Source organism: Amaranthus tricolor, chromosome 13 (assembly GCF_026212465.1).
Source record: "Amaranthus tricolor cultivar Red isolate AtriRed21 chromosome 13, ASM2621246v1, whole genome shotgun sequence".
NCBI lineage: Eukaryota > Viridiplantae > Streptophyta > Magnoliopsida > Caryophyllales > Amaranthaceae > Amaranthus > Amaranthus tricolor.
In genome coordinates this window covers 19127566-19146237 of record NC_080059.1, presented here as the reverse complement: position 1 = coordinate 19146237, position 18672 = coordinate 19127566, and the positions used below count along the sequence as shown (strand labels likewise).

The window sequence follows — 18672 nt, the reverse complement described above, 5'->3', positions numbered from 1 at the left end:
TTACTCTTGACTTTTATGATTATTTATGACATAATAATGACTTAGTTTAGCCTCAGGAATCTTAGTATAGCTACGAAAATTTGTTATTTAATTAATATTAATTTATTAGATATTAGTAATTTGTTTCTATTAAAAGGGTAGAATTGTCAAAATTTTGACTAGTGGAAGTTTGACTTATAAGAATGTAAACTATTTCGGTTTACAGTCTTGTTTGATATTGCATGATATTGATTGTATGACTCTGATAGTAAGGTAACTTCGAACCATGGACCGGCATGTAAAATCCCGGTGTTCGTGTTAGCCGGCACGTAAAATGCGGTGTCAGATAGGGGGTCCGAGAAAAATCCATCCTGTGAAGTCTCGAGCATAACAGTATTGAGAGGAGTGACGACTCCCACCACAGTTAGGGTTTAGGACTACGGTCCTCACCTAACCAGACCCTTACATATATCAGTTGTCATTATTGTTGTAATCTTGTGATGTGCTATGATGGTAAAGCTATGAGGCTTAATTGAACTTGATTAAATAAGCATTAAGGTTACCAAGTATTTGGTAGCAATAATGAACTTCTGCAAGTATTGAGAATGTAACTTAATGGCTTAGTAAAGGTCAATAATGAGTAATACCTCCTATATTGTGCTTGATGATTATTTTGTAAGCATGATTTAACTATCGCATCATAAGCTTGTTGAGAAAATTGTACTCGGCTTTATCGCCGACCGATTTAATCGGCTGTCATCCATATTATGGATGACAGTATTTTGCAGGAAAATTTAGCTCAGGTTTCGATCCAGGCCGCAACTTTAATTATTCTATCGAGAACTTAGCTGCATTGATTTTACTTGATGACTTTGATGACTATATTGTACTTATGTTTTTTTTTATCGTATTTAAGCAAACCTTATTTTATATTTTCTTAGTTATAAGATTTTTTTTTTACTTATGTTTTGAACAGTTTTAATTTAAATGCTTTTTAGCAGTTCGGCGTTTTACACTTCCGCATTATTTATCTTAAGTATAATTATTAATGTTAATTATGTATCGAGAGTGCCGCTCCTGCTACAGATAGAGTAATAATTGTCCAATTTACTTGCAACATTTGTTTTTTCACACATTCTAATGCACTAATTCAATCTTTAATATCTCTAATTATAAATAATAAAAAATTATAAAAATTTGATATTAATAATCTTAGCAATGAGACGAATCAAACAAGATTTCACTTGACTCTATTTTAACTTATAAATTAAAAATTAATAACAAATTAAAAGTGATGAATGGATAGTGTCATTTTTATCAATATTACAACTAATTTGAAACGGAGGAAATATGTGTGAAGAGGTGAAGAGTCATGTCAAAATATAATCATAAATGTGCATTGGTACTCTACAACACTTAAATAAGTTGTCTCCTACATTAATTAATAGTTAAAAATTTAGAATAGCATATTTAAATGGTTTATTTTCAGAAATTAATGTTAAATGTCATACAAATATACAAAGAATATTTGTTAGAAGAATTTTGTTACCTTGCTATGAAAACAAAGGTAAAATGCAATCATTAAAACATATCAATGTATCAACTGAACAACTGCCCCCTTAGTGAAAAAATAAGGTCGTATCACATATCCCAACACTATCATATTATATGCTTACATTGACCAGAATATAGGCCGAGGAAACCACAAAACCATTTGTATCGAATGCGAAATCTGTTTCATAATCATGACAAAAACTTTCTTTTTGCATTATGACTGCCCGGTACAAAAGTAACCAAAAATTCCATATTCAAATTAGATGATACAACATAAGGTCTACAAACAACACCAAATGCAATCAATGTGTGCAAAATGTGACACCTAAATACCAATCAAGCTTCAGTACTTACTCGGTAAAAACCCTAAAATTCAAACACAGCAGATATTTTCTTGATTGATTAGGGTTCTAAAATCTTATTTTATATAATAACGAGACAATTTCTTATGTCCTTTATGCTATTAGAGGCAATATATATATTGCTTGATCAATTGCGGTATTTGAACCTAATCCAATATAAGAACAAAACATTTCCTTATCCCCTTTATACTATGGCAAATTCAAAAAACTAGTTGTAAAATTTATAGAACCATACGCAAGGGAAACTTAAAAAAAATAACCGATGAATCATACAAAGCAAAAAAATAATTATTCAAATAGAAATATATATCATATCATATCATATGGTATAATAATTTGTGTAAAAACATTAGAATTCAAATTTCACATAAATTGCTTGTTTATTAGGGTTTAGAAACTAATCCAATACAAAAACTAGAAATTTTCTTATATCCCTTAAGCTTCGAGAAATTTAAAATAAACAATCAAAAACGACAAAAATCATACAAAGCAAATAAAATAATACGAAGCAAAATCATAGGATAATATTTAAGTAAAATGCTCACTCGAAATTGGAACCCTAAATCTCAGAGAAAGCTTCGAGAAATCATACAAACTCCCCAAATCGTTTTGACGAGTTTGAGAACACTAAGTAGAAATACATTAGTGTATTTTTAATCCTAGAATCGAATCATGAAAAGACTAATAACAACACTAAGTTAATATACTAAAAAGTAATTTCACATATAAAAAATGTAAATCACATTTACAATATTTCTTAAAAAAACTTAAAGCCTTTTCCAATATAGAAAACATGTTCCAATATAGAAAACATTTACTTTTATATCATTTTGATTTTACTACATTTTGCAAATTAAATAGAGCTTTATACATATAAATATAACAAATTCAAAATGAAGTACTTCACAAAGTATTATCTACTACACTACCTTTTTCTTCTTTTTATTGATAGACAACACGCCATTAATTGAATGAATAAAAGTTGAATATTTGAAATAATTTATATATTTTTCATTATTTATTTATAAAATTACAACATCCCAACAACCTTTTAACCAAGAAATAAATTATAATAGTTGGCCTTTAAAACTAACAATTAATTAAATAAACTACCCTATTTAGGGATATAGTAATATTCTTTAAACAGAGTTGTACAATATGTTAAATAATCAAATATTTATGCTCCAAAGAAACACACAAAAACATAGGTAAGCGCCTACGCAGTACAATAGTACCATGGTTAATGCCAACGATTCTTGCATTAGGCATCAATGTGAAGATAAATTTACAAGTCTATACAAGCACATAATTAGGTTAGATAGGGGTATAGATCATATAGCCTACAAATAATGTAATATATCGTGGACTGTTGAGTAGTGAACTAAAATCGATGGAGCACAAGTAAGGAGACTCCCATTTTTACAAACTCGCCTTACAATGTAAGCCTACGAGATTGAGCTATGGCTATCAAAGAAGATAGTTCGTGAGCGGTCGCAAAAGAGAAGCATTTGCCCTTGCCCTACAATAAGGTTCAACACAGAGCCATGGCTATCGAGGAAGATGGTTCTTTAGCAGTCGTAAAAGAGAAGCATTACCCTTGCTTCTTTTATATTCATCTTCAACCGCCTTCCGTCCACCTCTACTTGCCTGCACACAAATAAAAGCATATAATATGGTGTAAGACCAACAAGCTGAAATGAACACACACCACTGTTGGGAAAATTCAGAAATACTACAGGCATCTCAAATACTGCAGGCACAGGTGTAACTACAACAGGTAGTACCATAAAATTTCAAGAGCAGTGAAAACCTTCAGTATCTTCAGACTGCTAATCATTTTAAGGTGACTAAAGCATGTCAAAATCTTGATTATCGCAAAACAGCTTGTTCATTAGGTACTGGTGGTAAGTATGGAGTTGGACGAAGAAATTTAAAATGAGACTATCGTAACATATTTTAGATTTAGAAAGGGGAAAAAGAAGGAAAGATTTAGAGAAACATATATTCGTTCACATTTCAATAAATGATACCTTATATTGTTAGAGAGATTTGGAAGGACATGTCCAACCAAATATTTAGTAACGTCTCTATTGTCTTTTCAACATTTTCTCTGTTGACTATGATGGAATTATAGTTTTTAAGCTCATCAAAACATCCACACTACCATTAAGCTGAGACAAAGCAACATAAATTTCCAGAAAAAAAATAGAAGTATTATTTACAAGAGATAAGATGAACCAGAAAAGGCATCTACTTTCTCATCCTTCAGATAATTTCATACTGTGTTAACAACAACATTCAATTACACCAATGCCTTTACGTGGCTCCTACCTAAGATGGGGTTTGGAGATCGAATGTACGCAGCATTCCCTTCTTAGTGATAAAACTAACAAAAAGGTTATAGTGATAATTGGTAATACTCCCTCCTATTCAGCTTATGTGTCCCATTTCCTTTTATGGTCAAGTCACCTTAATTGTCCCATTTCTATTTTTGGAATGGGTTTTTGACTTTTATGCCCTTAGTAGCTTTATCCTATTTTCAATTATACCCTTCATTACCCATACTAATTTTCCTTCCTTACATTAAAAACCCATAATACCACTCTCTTTCTTACCCTTAGGGTCCCACTTTTAACTCTCCTTAAAATCCGTGAAAAGTCAAATGGGACTCCTAAGATGAATAGGAGGGAGTAAACATCTTGTGCAGCTTCACATAAATAAAAAGTGCACAAGACATAATGAGTCATTTTTGTAGTCCATTATAGTGTAAAACCAAAGAATTATAAATTTCTTGTCCCATCCAAATAAAGGAAAATATTGGGTTAACAAGGGGAAAGAAGAAAACAAAGGGTCAAATCCTTGAGTTTTCGCATCTTCCAAGAATTCCAACTTTAACAGGCAAAAGAAGGTTACCTGTAACTTCAAATTGTCGTCTGTCACATCAAGGTTCCTAGCATCCCTCAACAATAATGATGAAGCTGGCATAAGTCGCCTGATGACCACAATTTAGCACCACAAAGGCACCATGAAAAAAAGTAAATGAGTTAGGAAGGAAGAAAGAATATCAAATCTATTTTATGTCAAAATATCCCATAATGTCTACCTTTTGGGCCGCTCAGCTTTCATAGGTTTAGAGTGAGAAGCTTCCTTCTTTTCCAACTCTATGTTCAAACTGCTCCTTGGACCGATTGCACCATGTTCCTATAGAAGAAGATGAGGAAGGACTCATGGAATATTGAATCTACAAGTATGTTTTATAAGCATTTTGTTTACCTTAACCATGTCATGATATGAAATAGCTTTTGAAGCTACAGAGTAAAAGGTTTCTTTGGTTTCCAGCTCAGAGTCCAAATTGCTTCCTGGACCGTGCACAACATTTTCCTAGAAATAACGATAAAAAATTTGAAACATGACATTTTACAAAGAATGCACAAATAGACAAAACAAACAATTTTTACTTTATCCATCTTGTTTTGTACGTCACAACCCAAACTTTCGCTCTGATCCATCAGATCTATGCCATGTGGCCTAGGGAAACCGTCAAAAGCATCTGAAGACAATGGACCTATTATTCAAGACCAGAGTACGCAACCAATAACCATCAGAATGAAGTGAATACATGAATACAATATCCATTTGCCAACAACAAAGATTCAATATAGAATATCATTCTGCCAACAACAAAGATTCAATATAGAATATCATTCTGCTAATTCAGGGGAACAAGCAAGGACCACACAACAAAAGATGCTTGTAACTAGTGAATTATGAGTAGCTACAGATTTTTTCTGAGTAGAATAGTCTGCGCATTCTGTTTTGTTGGATTTACTTCTTTTTAATCAGGTAAAAATTTATAAGGCGTGACTAGCTATAGATTAGTTCAAACCAACATGCTATACCATCTGTTTCTTTCCTATTTTTTGCCAATGTGAGATGGGAAGGACTTGCACAAACAGGCCATATACACGAAATTGACAAATGCAGGAATACAAAGGCCCCGTCTAAAGGTATAACGAACCAAGTCAATTTAGAATCACATTGCAACTCCAATCAAGAACTATCAACAAACAAGGAAAAAAAAATTGGGAAATGAAACCTTTTTCTATCGCAAAATAAGTAAAAAATTGCACCTAACATTAGAACAAGGAAAGCATAAATCTGAAAAGTTAGCAAACAAATTTTATCACAATGATTCATTTGCAGAAAAAAATATTCAACTAACCAAGATTGGAGGTCTATACATCATTATTAGAGGTGTTCATTCGGGTGAAGGGGTCGGTTTCGGACGGGTGTCATTCGGTTCAGTTGCATTTCGAATCAGTTATTTTTCGGCTGTGTGTTACAACGGGTCACACTCGGGTCGACTTGGTTAGTCACGAATCGGTTGGAGATCGGTTATTCAAGCTATCGGGTTAGCATCAGTTCGGTGTCGGTTGAAGTTCGTGTCGAGTGTCAATCGGTCTCGGGTTGTCATCGATTACTAATTTGTTCGGTTTTGTCCGGTACAGATAGATTTCAAGTTTTTTTTTAAAAGCAAAATTCAGCTATGTATTACTAATTACTATCGATCGAATCAATATCAAGTTAAGTTATTAGTCAATTTTTAATTGATGACAAGATTCCTTTTATTTAAAGCAAAATAGTTAAAATGCAAATCAATTAGTAATCATTATTACTTTGTTACTTTTACTTGTTTGACCGGAAATTAAAATTATAAAGTTTTATCAATATTTATCTAATTTGATTAAAAGTAGTTAAATAAACATTGACCATTAACTATTAACTCTAAATATAGGAAACCATGTATTTATAAAATTTAATTTATTAAAATATCTAACACTTTATTAGATTAACAAATAAGATGATTGAATATGAGTCTATCATACTTCTATATTAAAAATTGGTTCAGGTTTACAGCAGTTTGATCTAAAATTCGTTCGGGTTAAGTCGGTTTTAGCCGGATAGAATTCGGTTTCGAGCATGATTCAGGTCTGATATGACTCGGGTCGGTCATTATTAGGTTCGGATAATCTCGGTTAACGGTTATGTGTCGGTTACAGCTCGTGTTCAGCTTTTCCATTTTTGGTTGTCAACCGGTTCGGGTACTGTCGGCTCGATAAACCAAAAAAAAAAAAAAGAACGCATTTTCGGGTCGGTTTACTTTCGGTTTGGATTTTCGAGTCGGGTCACTTTTGAACAGCTCTAATCATTATTCATATAAAGAATTTGGAAGCCTTAAATTTACCAATGGAATAAAGTCAAACAAAAACCACTCAACCATAAGCATCATCAATTTTTAAGAGCTTAGGAAATTAGACACATGTATAAACTTCCCAACTAGATCAGAAGAAAGTAGCTTATCACACAACAGAACTGAAGGCATATGAGAGATTGGAGCTGTGAACCCTATGACATAAACTCAAGCCTTCAGAATACAAATGACTGTTTACTTTTTGTGTATACAACAGCCACATCACATTCAAAAACTAAAGCCTTTACATCCTCCTTTATTAATAGAACCATTTGGTTGGTCACATAAAATGAGGAATGATAAGGAAATATGCAAGTGAAACAAAATGTGACTAAAGGAGACAGGTTGTGGTCCTCAAGATTATTTCAAATCGTGAATACGTGTTAAGTTATCCACAGCATCCAAAAAAAGTAACCATGAAAAGAAATGGTGAACATATATTAAAACATGCTGAAAGGGGAATGGTACAATAAAAAAGGAATTAAAAAACATAGTCCGCATAATATTGATGAGTTGAACAAATTACTACACCTTTTAATTCTTTATCACATTCCTTCATTTGATCTTTCTCATGGCCATCATATTCCCTTATGTCATGTGAAATTCGGCATTCCACCGATGACTGCAGTGCCTAAGCAATGTATAGAACCCCAAGTTATTTGAATGCAGCTGATCAAACTAATGAAGTAGGTGTAACATAGAAAGACAGTCATGGGTTACATCAACCTCTGAAGAAACATACCTGAAAACTTTCTGGAAAAGACATTTTAACATCAGTTGAAGCCAAGCTAGTGTCGTCAGAGCACCTTGTCATGATTGCATCAGAGTCAATACTCTCATCAACAGCAAGCCCCCACTTAGACACAGATGTTACAGCTCCGACATGGACCTAGACACGAAAAAATCATTGCTGAATAAACACTGAGGTTGCTAAATGGCCCATCAAATCACGTGCTCTTCATATATATGTGAAATTTCACATGACGTCTACCAAGGGTCAACCCGAAACAACATTTATGTTAGTTATATTACTAACAAGGGTAAGGTTGCGCACATCCGACTCCCCCAAACCTCCTCAACCTAAATTCAACTGTTGCTTTATTTTCTACATTCCAAGAACAAATAGTTTTGTTTCATACAAGAGCTTCACTATATAAAGATGAATAGGAAACATCAACAACCAGAATTAAAGATGAATGTACTAAGTACAAACCTTCGAATCACCAAGAGGTTCACTGCCCTGAAGCTCCGGACATTCATCTTTCAAGGATGCAGATTGATTTCTCCCCTTCAAATCAGGACTCACATCCTCAGAATTTGAGCCTTCCATAGAGCAACCAGAATCAACAATGATTGTACAAATCTTTGAAACATCAGCAGGTCCAGTCCCCTGAGGTTTCGGAAATTCCTCATCCATGGAGGCAGATCTACTTTCCTCCTCCAAATCAGGATTGCCAACACATACTTCCTCCGAATTTGGCCCTCCAGAAGAACAGCTAACAACACCAAGAACTTGTTTATGATATGAACCTTGAGACTTCAGATAAAGTAGTTCCTCTTTCATTGCCAGATGTTGAGCACGTCCATATCTAAGATTCTCCGTCAGTATATCAATATCTAATTGCATTACCTGTTTTCAATATAGTCCGGGATTTTAATTGATTAGCATTAGATATACATGAAAGCTCACAAGAAACTACACGAATGCACTCAATGAGGTGTTAGAAGAGTAGAAATAAACAAGTCAAAACCGTCTACCTTGACTCTTTCCTTATACTGCTTCAACGCACCCCAGAGAGCCTTGGAAACCTTGCATGACATAGTACTGCCTTTGTATGTTTAAATCAATAGAGGTAACTTTGGGAAGTGAATTTTCACTCATTCTCGACACATGATTTCTTTGGCTTCCACTCAAAAGATATTTGTTGTGTCAATTCCTGAATATGACATGACGTGGCTTCAGAACACACATATACATACACAGACAAGGACAGAGATCGTGTAGACATAAAATGGCTTTAAAACACACATAAGCTCACTGACCTTTTTGCAAGTTTTCTGATGCTGTAGTAGTTATAGAAACATCATTCTACAAAAAGATAAGACCAACACAATAAGTATTAGCAACAATACGGTGGGTCAGGACTAGGAATGGTCATGGGGCGGGTCTAGAGCGGGTCCAGCCAGAACCGGACCCGCACCCTTTACTTTTGTATAGATCCAGACCCGGATCCGGATGCTAAGGGTCTAAAATTTCCAGATTCAGACCCAGACCCTCCGGATATGATGGGTCTAAGGTCCTTAATGTCCTTAACGGGTCTAAAAAAAGTACAACCATAGAATCTAAATAGAATCAAAAATTGGGAAATGATATTTAGAATGAAAAACAAGTACAACTAAAATCTAAAATCAAGTACAAACTACAAATTGAGAATAAAAACAAGCACAAACTACAAATTCCAAATATGATGAACAAACCACAGAAATGGAGAAGCTGCGAAATTGAGAATGAAAACAAGTAAACTACAAATCCTACAATCTAAATAGAATCAAAAATTGAGAAATGAAATTGAGAATGAAAAACAAGTACAAACTAAAATCTAAAATCAAGAAGAAACTACAAATTGAGAATGAAAACAAGTACAAAAACTATAAATTCTAAATATGAAGAACAAACCACAGAAATGAAGAAGCTGTGAAATGAAGACGATGAGACTGACGCCACGTGTGAGAAAGTGTTGAGGGCTGACAGGCTGAGGCTGAGTGAGCACCTCTGCGGTGGAGCAGGCGGCGAGAGTGAGGAAGAAGAGAAGGACTAGTGCCGATTGAAATGGGGTAGCATATGAAGTCAAAAAGATTTAGGGCTAGATATGGACTGGAGTAATATATACTCCTATGAATTATGAAGTGAAATGGGTCAGATCAGAAATTGAGACTATTCCTAGAATATTGCAAATTAAACAATTAATTCCCACTTTGCTTGAAATGGGAAATTATTTCCCACATTACTATCCACGTAGAATAGGTGTGAAAAATTTTACTTTTTTTTTTAATATAACCGTTACATGAAATGGCGGTTTTGTTTAGGGATGTGAACTAAACTGCTAGTTGAAATGGCGTTTTGTGGATTTTTATTTAAAAAAAAAAAAAGTTTAGTAAACCGCCACTTAAAGTGGCGGTTTTGTAGCAGTACAAAACAGCAGATTTTTATTTAAAAAAAAAAAATTAGTAAACCGCCACTTGAAGTGACGGTTTTGTAGCAGTACAAAACAGCAGCTTCGACATTTGCATTTCATTTTGCTCTTCTTCCTTGTTGCTGCTGCCAGTATCACCCTAAAAAAAAAATTTTCTTCACTCTCATTTACTTCAAATTTACAATTCCTCTCATTCAACTAAACTAATCAACTATATTCCCTTCTTCTCCTTGTGTACTAGTTCATTTTCATCCTCATTTACGGTATGAATAAAACCCTAATTTTTTTTTCAATATGCAAATTGTTTCTCTGTTCATTGTTGTTTTGAATTGAAGTTATAAAAACGTTAATTGTTGGTTACATTCTATTGTTTTCATGATTTAAGCTTACATTTTACACATTTGTAGTTGAATTTTAGGATTTGTTTTATATGCATATAAAGTGTTTGATGAAATGCTTCAATGAAAGTTTATTACTTTGTAGGGTTAGTTTAATGGTTTTTGTATATACTTATGGTATTTTTAGCTTTTATATTTGAAATGAACCTTATAATAAGTGTTCTAATACCTTAGTATCACAAATTCTTGTATTCAAATTTACACTTCCCGTTATAGTGTATTGGGGTGAGGAAGTCATGATATTGGTTGCAAATTGGTAGCAAATTGGTGGGGATATTAACATTTACTGTTTGTATTAGTTATGAATAAATTGTATATATTACTGGGCATATTGCTTACTATTACAGATGACATGGCAGCCTTACACAGCGGCTAAGATGGACGCTCTGCCGCACATATGTACATCGGGCCACGAGATTTGGAGATCACGTTTTCCACTTATTTGTTTTGACATCGTCGAGCTACACCTCCTGGATCGTGTTATGCGTCAATTCGGTTTGGAGCAGGTTATTCTGCATGCCTGTGACACCCAACCTCAACTACATGCGATCGATCGAAGGACTGGGGACAAGAACTACGTCCTACGACATAGATCGCATGTAGATGCGTGGAATGACCGAGCATCTCGTTTTGTTCGAGGAGATAACTTCACAGGTCATAGCACTGGCATGTACATGAGTTGGTACAGGCGTATCTCCATATTACGCCTAACGAACACCGCATTTGCGCAGCCAGGATCACATTACCATCCGACAACTACGTTACTGGTACGTCTTCTTTCAACACTCATAACATATAGTAATACTTTAATGTCAGTCTTTTAACAACATAATGATAACGTACAGGCTGAGCGCATCCGATCGGTGCTCATACAGTGCAATGACACGATTCAAGGGGCCGCTACATCGCCGGTTGATGTGAGGTATCGGCTATGTTCTCAGACCCTAGGCTCCATCAACGCGTCATTGACCGATGCATTGAGTCAGGCGGGGTATGAGTACCTCATACCGACTCCACCCGTCATTGGCGAGGTAGATGACACATTTCACACTCCTTCTCCAAGGAGTTCAGCCCATAGAGGTAGCTCTTCTGGAGGATCCAGTTCTCGGTCCACACGAGGTCGCCAGCGTTCATCTACTCGAGGTCGGTCTTCCAGATCGCCATCGTCATCCGGTACTATGTCGCCATTCGTTCCTCCAACTTCCATCACCACTCCTCCTCCACATCCATCGCCTCCGCAAAGAATCATCATATCAGCGTGCTAGTCAACTACGAGCTCCTACTCTTAATGTCATTGCGGAGGTTGACGAGTTCACACCATCATCATCCACCGGTGCGCAAAACAAAAGGGGCTGGGGGTTGTAGTTTGAAAAATTTTGTATATTCTTATATGACTTGAACTTCTTGTATGACTTTCGATAATTATAATATATCTTTGCATTATTTTCAAAATTAATTTTTTCAAATCAAGCCGGTTCGTAATTGATTATTATGGAATAGATGGTATTGAACTAGTTTAATGCATGTTGCGTTCACTGTTTTAAAATGATAGAAAAAAAAAATTCGGGCCACAAGCAAACCGCCACATGAAGTGGCGGTTTACCAGGGACCAAACCGCCACTTGAGATGGCGGTTTGCTACTGAAGGCAAACCGCCATCTCAAGTGGCGGTTTTGTCTAAAAATAAAAAAAAACAAATTTCCACGTGGACGATATTTTGGGAAATACTTTCCCACATAATGCAAAGTGGGAATTTTTTTTTTTAGCCATAATATGGGAAAAGATTCTCAGAAATTCAATTTTTGTCAGGGTCCGGGTCTGGGTTTGAGGAGCGGGTTTAGAGTTGGGTCTAGAAGTCGGGTTCGGGTTTGAATTCGGATATAAACTCTTGGACCCGAACTCGAACCCGTTAATTATTTTTTAGATTCATATTCGATCCAAATTCAATGAGTCTCGAAAAATAAGATCCAGACCCTTAAAAAGGGGCGGGTGTGGGGCGCGTCCAACCGAGTTCTAGACTCATGATCATCCCTGGTCAAGATAATCCATTTATACATAAGCAATAAACACTCAGGAAATTTGTTTGGAAAGCAATCTGAATAGAAATTAAAGCAAAGACCTTTTTTTTCGCCTAAAGATGATGAAGACAACAACAATAATGTATAAATCCTAAAAGATTGGGATTAACTACATAAACCAATATACCAGTTTCAATAGTCGTTCACATGGATTTTTCTTCTCCATTAATCCAAATTATCTACATTTCAATTTGTTAGTCTAGATCTTTTATATCATTTTCCACTCATTTCCTCTGGGATATCTTTGATTCTCCTCGCCCTCTTTTGTCTCCCGAGGTCCAATGTTTGATCTTTACCAATTTGCAAATACCTCATCTTTGCACTTACTTAAACCATCTTGGACAGTTCTTTTTATCTTTTTCTCAACGTATCCAACTCTAAATCCCTTTTAATATCTTCATTTCAAATCCTATCTCTAATGACAGGTCAAAAAAAATTTAGTTTCTATATAATAGCTATCTTCAATAGTTTTAAAAATCAAAGCAATTAGCGACAATAGCTACTTAATATTGCAATATAGTGAAAGTATAAACTATATACACCTATATATGCCTAGTATTCATGGATGGCAAAAGAAACCCATCGAACAAAGAAAAAAAAAACGCATTCTAAAAAATGTAATTATCAAATAAAAAAATAAACTAGTGAATTTGATATCTTCTATGTATTATAATATTCAATTACTCCAGTGTCACTAAGTAGCTCCCACCTACCTAGGGATTGAAGGGTCATATGGACACAATCTAACCCCTATAATAAGTATAACAAAAATGGTGTTTCTGATTTACCCTTTAAATCAAACATCAATTCCTACTTGACATAAATAAGAAGCACACACGATTTGACTATATTATAATTCGTAACCAAAGAACTTTAAGCTTTGGCTCAATTAATACACATCTTTTGTGCATCATGCAACAATAGCAACAATGCAAAAAAAAAAAAAAAAAATAGATCCTCAAATTGTGCAAATTATAATTAATGACAATATTGTATCAAAAGTCAATTGAGAATTGTATTCTCACATAATATTTCACTCAATAGAGACAATTTATAGTTGCATCCTAGTGAAAAATTAATTGTTCAACATAAAATGTCATTATTTTATTTATTGATCCTACGTTTTTTATTCCTATATAAAAATATCATCAAGCGCAATGAACATTAAGGTTTATAACGGTGGAATTCTGCCTTTGGAATAAAAACAAAAGAAGAGTACCACATAAGGTTCTTCAGAATTAAAATATAAAGAAGAAGAAAGCTTAACCAATCAACCAAAAGCAAAAAGCAATCAAATAAATGATCCATACTTTGCCGTCAATACCACTCAACTTTGGTCGTTTTTTCTTTTCATTACCATTTATGTCAATACGTCTCTTCCTACGGGGTACATTTAAAGTTTCTTTGATTTCAAAAAACCTTAAGAGGGAGAATGAGAAATGTTAGTTAATTAAACGAATCGATCTACTAGAGTCTTGAAGCAAATAAAAGTATGCTTTACTTGATTTTCATGTATGGAGAAGCATGTTTGAGCAGAAAGCATGTATCAAAGTAGTCTTCTGCACCAGATCTAACTTTTAAAATCTGGGAAAAAAAAAGATAAATACAATGTTTCGAAAATCGAATTATATAGCTCATCACTCATTTTCGTATACATCTTCACATAACGGTGAACTTTCATCAAAAGTTAAAATGAGATAAAGGAAAATAAAATTGAGAATATGAACACACTAAGTTCATCCCGCGAATAAGTTCATGTAGACGCTTGCTTTCGTTGCTTTCAAATTTTGCTTACTTCAATTTAGCAATAGTCATCGAGAACTAAGGAATTTACTGATGAAGAGAACTTAGCAGAACAGAAAAACAAAGAATCATTGTCAAAGTCGAGCATTATGTCATGTCGAGTCTTAAAAATAATATTTATATGACAATGTAGCTTCTGATAATCAGAATGTTGTCTCAAGTTTCATGTATAACATTATCTTAACTAACAGCTTAATATCCTAAAGGATATTAAATATATGTAAAAAATGTTTCATTAAATCATTAACATCGATGGTTCTCTTTTAATTTTAACAATCTATCATGTTGTTCTCTAGCTAGCATACCATAACACACCTTATTTCCAGTTTTCTTTTCTCTTTTAGCAGCAATAAGATCAACAAAAGTTAGTACAACTTCATTATGTAGAGTTGGCTATATGAACCAACGTATATCAACATGAGAAAATATATTATACTCTTAATGAAAAACAATGGTAAATTTGAGAGAATAAGTGGCACAATCAGCGATAGGATGTTTCAATCGAACTCAAAAAAACAAAAAATTGACATCATCTATATATAAAATGAAATGTTACAAAAAAATATATACACATAACAACATAACAAAAGTCCACTAAATCTATGAACTTCATTCTCCTATAATCTTTTATTCCCTAAAAAGTTCAGCTCTAATTCTAGTAAGAAATGCAAATGCTACTACAAGAGCCAAATCATCCCATGTACAAGTAGGTTGCCAAGAGCGTGCAAGAGAAGCTTGCTTGAACAAGTAAGAGTTAAGACAGTGAAAGACAATCAATAGCATTTGATTCATGTTATTCCAACGAGCAACAAAGAGACATCGTGTGAGCTCCTCAAATGGGCAAAGGTAAGTACTCGAACAAGCAACAAGAGTTGTGCACAGGTATGCTCAACCATGTTTAGATGTGGGAAGCAGGTGACTAAACGAGTAGCATATGTGCTTGAACAAGCATTCTTTGTCTGAACATTGGATTTTGCGTCTTGAACACGTTTGGTTTCAGGAAACTTGAGGAATGATTCCACTAAGCTTTTGTGGTCTGTAAAGAAGGGTCCTATAGACCCAAAACAATGTGTGTTAGCTTGTTGAAACTCATCTCTACAAGAAGCTCTAAAGTGTAGAAGGAGATAGGAACAGTAAACACCACCAATGAGAAAGAGAGAGAGAGAGAGAGAGAGAGAGCAATCTTGTTGAAGATTACTCAATATTGTTTGGGTGAAGAAAGCTCGAGTTAAGAGGTCATTGAACCTAAGATTGATTGTCAAAACACATGTGAAAGAATGCAAACACTAAAAGAGGTAAATTTGTTTCATGTATATTTGCAAACAAACACCATTAAAGGTGTTTGAGCTTAAGAGCCCAACACTTCATGAATTTTTGTATGTTTTGTATATATTTGTAATTGTAATTAAGTGTAATCACCAATAAAAATACAATTTCATGATTGAAGTGGTGCCTTAAGATACCCATTCAGAAACCACTTGTCTTTCCTTTTCTTTTTACTATTTTGTTCTTATCTCGAGAACACATAATCATTGCTTGTTCTTGTTTTTCTTCTCAATTTTACAACATCTATAACTTAAACAACAAAGTCAAAAAAATCATAAAGGTCCCTACACAAGAGACGTTATCTTAAGAGTCCACATACAATTCTATTCCATAATCTATCTATACAGCACGAGGCGGAAATAAGTTGGTCCACATAAAAAAGTAAAAAAAGAATGGGTTCAAGTTAATAAAGTGGATTGATTCGATGTTAATGGTCCAATAGTGGAAGAAAAGAAAGCTCATTTAACTTATTACCATCTTTATCTCCAATGAGTCTTTGATACGAGGAAGATGGATACTTCACTAAATAGTGTGCTGACGTATTAGAAATTTTCTACTGTCCATCTTAATCCAGTTCATATTTTAATTCCTATACGACCATACAACTTGGTCAAACTTAATGGTTTGTAGCAAATTAACACTAGGAATACACTAAAGTACCTTTTGCCATCTAAAATTTCCTTCTAATCTAAGGTAGGACCGATAAACTATAACTGATCCTTAGTTGGTTACATCAGAGTTTTCAGACATCTGTTTAGAAAATGACTTTTTTTCTTGACATTTTGATTAGGTTTTGGTTTTTGGCTATTTGGTTGGTAAAACCAACCAACCAAACATGCACACGAAAATTGACACTTACCAACACAAAATATTTGAGCGATCACGATTAAATTAACAACCAGTTCACTCAAAAAAAAAAAATTAAAACCAGTTTATTCCTTTAAAAGTAAGCATTTCTACTTATGTTAGCATATAGAAATAACTACACTAGACAACAGATATTATATGTCAAACCACAATTAATTTATCAAGCAATATAAAACAAACTCTAAAAATCCATCATACACATAAATTTTACCAATAATTTTTAACCAAACTTTCAAATAACCAAAAAACTAGCACAATCACCTCGATTTTCCTATATTAGAATCAAAAATGTGTCGAAGAGCACGGGGCACCAAACCGGGTTCTTTGATAGATGCAAAAACTATGTGAGTTTTCCCAGAACCACTAGGCCCTAAAGTAGTTAAAAGCCCACTTCTTCCGTTGAGAAACCCTTCAACTATAGGCTTTATCAGCTTCTCATACACCTCTTGCTACAATTAATTCACCTAAAAACTAATTAAATCACTTAAAAATAAAAACCCTGAACATTCACACCCAGAAAAAACGTGGGGAAACAGAAACAATTATCAAACCTGAGAAGAACCAGAAGGAATACATGTAAATATTGGGGGAGAAATCGTAATTGAATGAGAATCATTAACAATAAGAATGCTCTTACAATAATTTCTTAATTTCAACTTCTTTCAAATTTAAAAAATCGTTGACAATCGGTCGTACCCGAAGAAAAACATTTAGAGAATCCGAATGATTTGGGGATTTGATCGACAAATATTTTGGACTTTGATTACTGTCGATATCTATTGATAAAATGTCGTTCAAAGGAAAATTGGAGACTGGTAGGGTTTTCGATGGCGTTGGTCTTGCTCGACGGGGAGGATTTCGGCGAATCGTGATAGTTCAGAAACATTCTAAACTGGAAATCTCCATTTTTGGGTCTTTCTTTTGAGATTCTGTGAAAGATTATTTGAATTGAAAGTCTTTAAATTTTAAATTTTAAATTTTTAAATTTTTCAACGACTAGTAGGTGTTGTGTACTTGTTTGAATTGGCATTTTGGTTTCTGTACGGCTTTTTTAGTTGCTTATTTCTTATTTGTTTAGATAAATAAAAAATTACTTTTTCATTTCATTCAAAATAACTAGATAGATTCCTGTGTCAAAGCATTATTTATTAATTATTTAAATAAAAAATTATTAATCTTATATATATAATTAAGTTATTATTTAACTTTTAAATTATTGTTTTATAGTAATGGTAAAATTCCTTGTAATATAAAAAATAAAAAATAAAAAAACATTCTAATCAAAATAAATAAATAAATAATATAATTATCAATAAAACTTAATTAGTTAACATAATTATTCGGCCTTGCAAATATTCCCACCACTATTAGCGTATGAATATTCAATCTAAAATTAAAATTAACTAAAAGCCTAAATATTAGAATTGAGAGAGAAAACTTTTATTGTTGCAGTGACATGTGTCCAAATCTTCTATTACTTTAGTATATAGTATGATATGATGTATAGATGTATAGATAAATGATGAATTAATAAAATTAAAGATAAAAAATTACCTAAAATAATTTAAGTAGTAGAATTGGGAGGGAAAACTTTTATGGTTGTAGTGACACGTGTCCAAGTCTTTTATTGTTTTAGTACTTCCTCCATTCCATTATACTTGCTACATTTCATTTTTTACGCAATCTAATGCACAATTTTGATTATGTATATCCTAAACTACACTTAGCTAAAAATTAAAAAAATTTAGAGAAAATTCTATGAAACTACCTATTCTATACCTGAATTTGCAAAAAACTACCTTATCTAATTTTTTTTGCAAAAAACTACCTTATATAATACTTTTGTTTGCAAAAGACTACC

The 18672-nt window shown here is 33.5% G+C and overlaps 1 protein-coding gene across 1 annotated transcript; it reads right to left on the bottom strand.

Annotated features, from left to right (window-relative positions):
- Window positions 1–2977: 2977 nt before the first annotated feature.
- On the bottom strand, window positions 2978–17717 carry LOC130798894 (kinesin-like protein KIN-6). The gene is given in 17 exon segments (XM_057661991.1): window positions 2978–3542; window positions 4809–4887; window positions 4999–5096; window positions 5169–5276; window positions 5354–5460; window positions 7678–7777; window positions 7889–8035; window positions 8360–8776; window positions 8905–8950; window positions 8952–9083; window positions 9186–9235; window positions 14126–14234; window positions 14317–14399; window positions 14934–15011; window positions 15422–15863; window positions 17073–17260; window positions 17496–17717. Coding segments are annotated over 17 exon segments (2505 nt in total). The 3' UTR covers window positions 2978–3443.
- Between the last annotated feature and the right edge of the window lie 955 nt (window positions 17718–18672).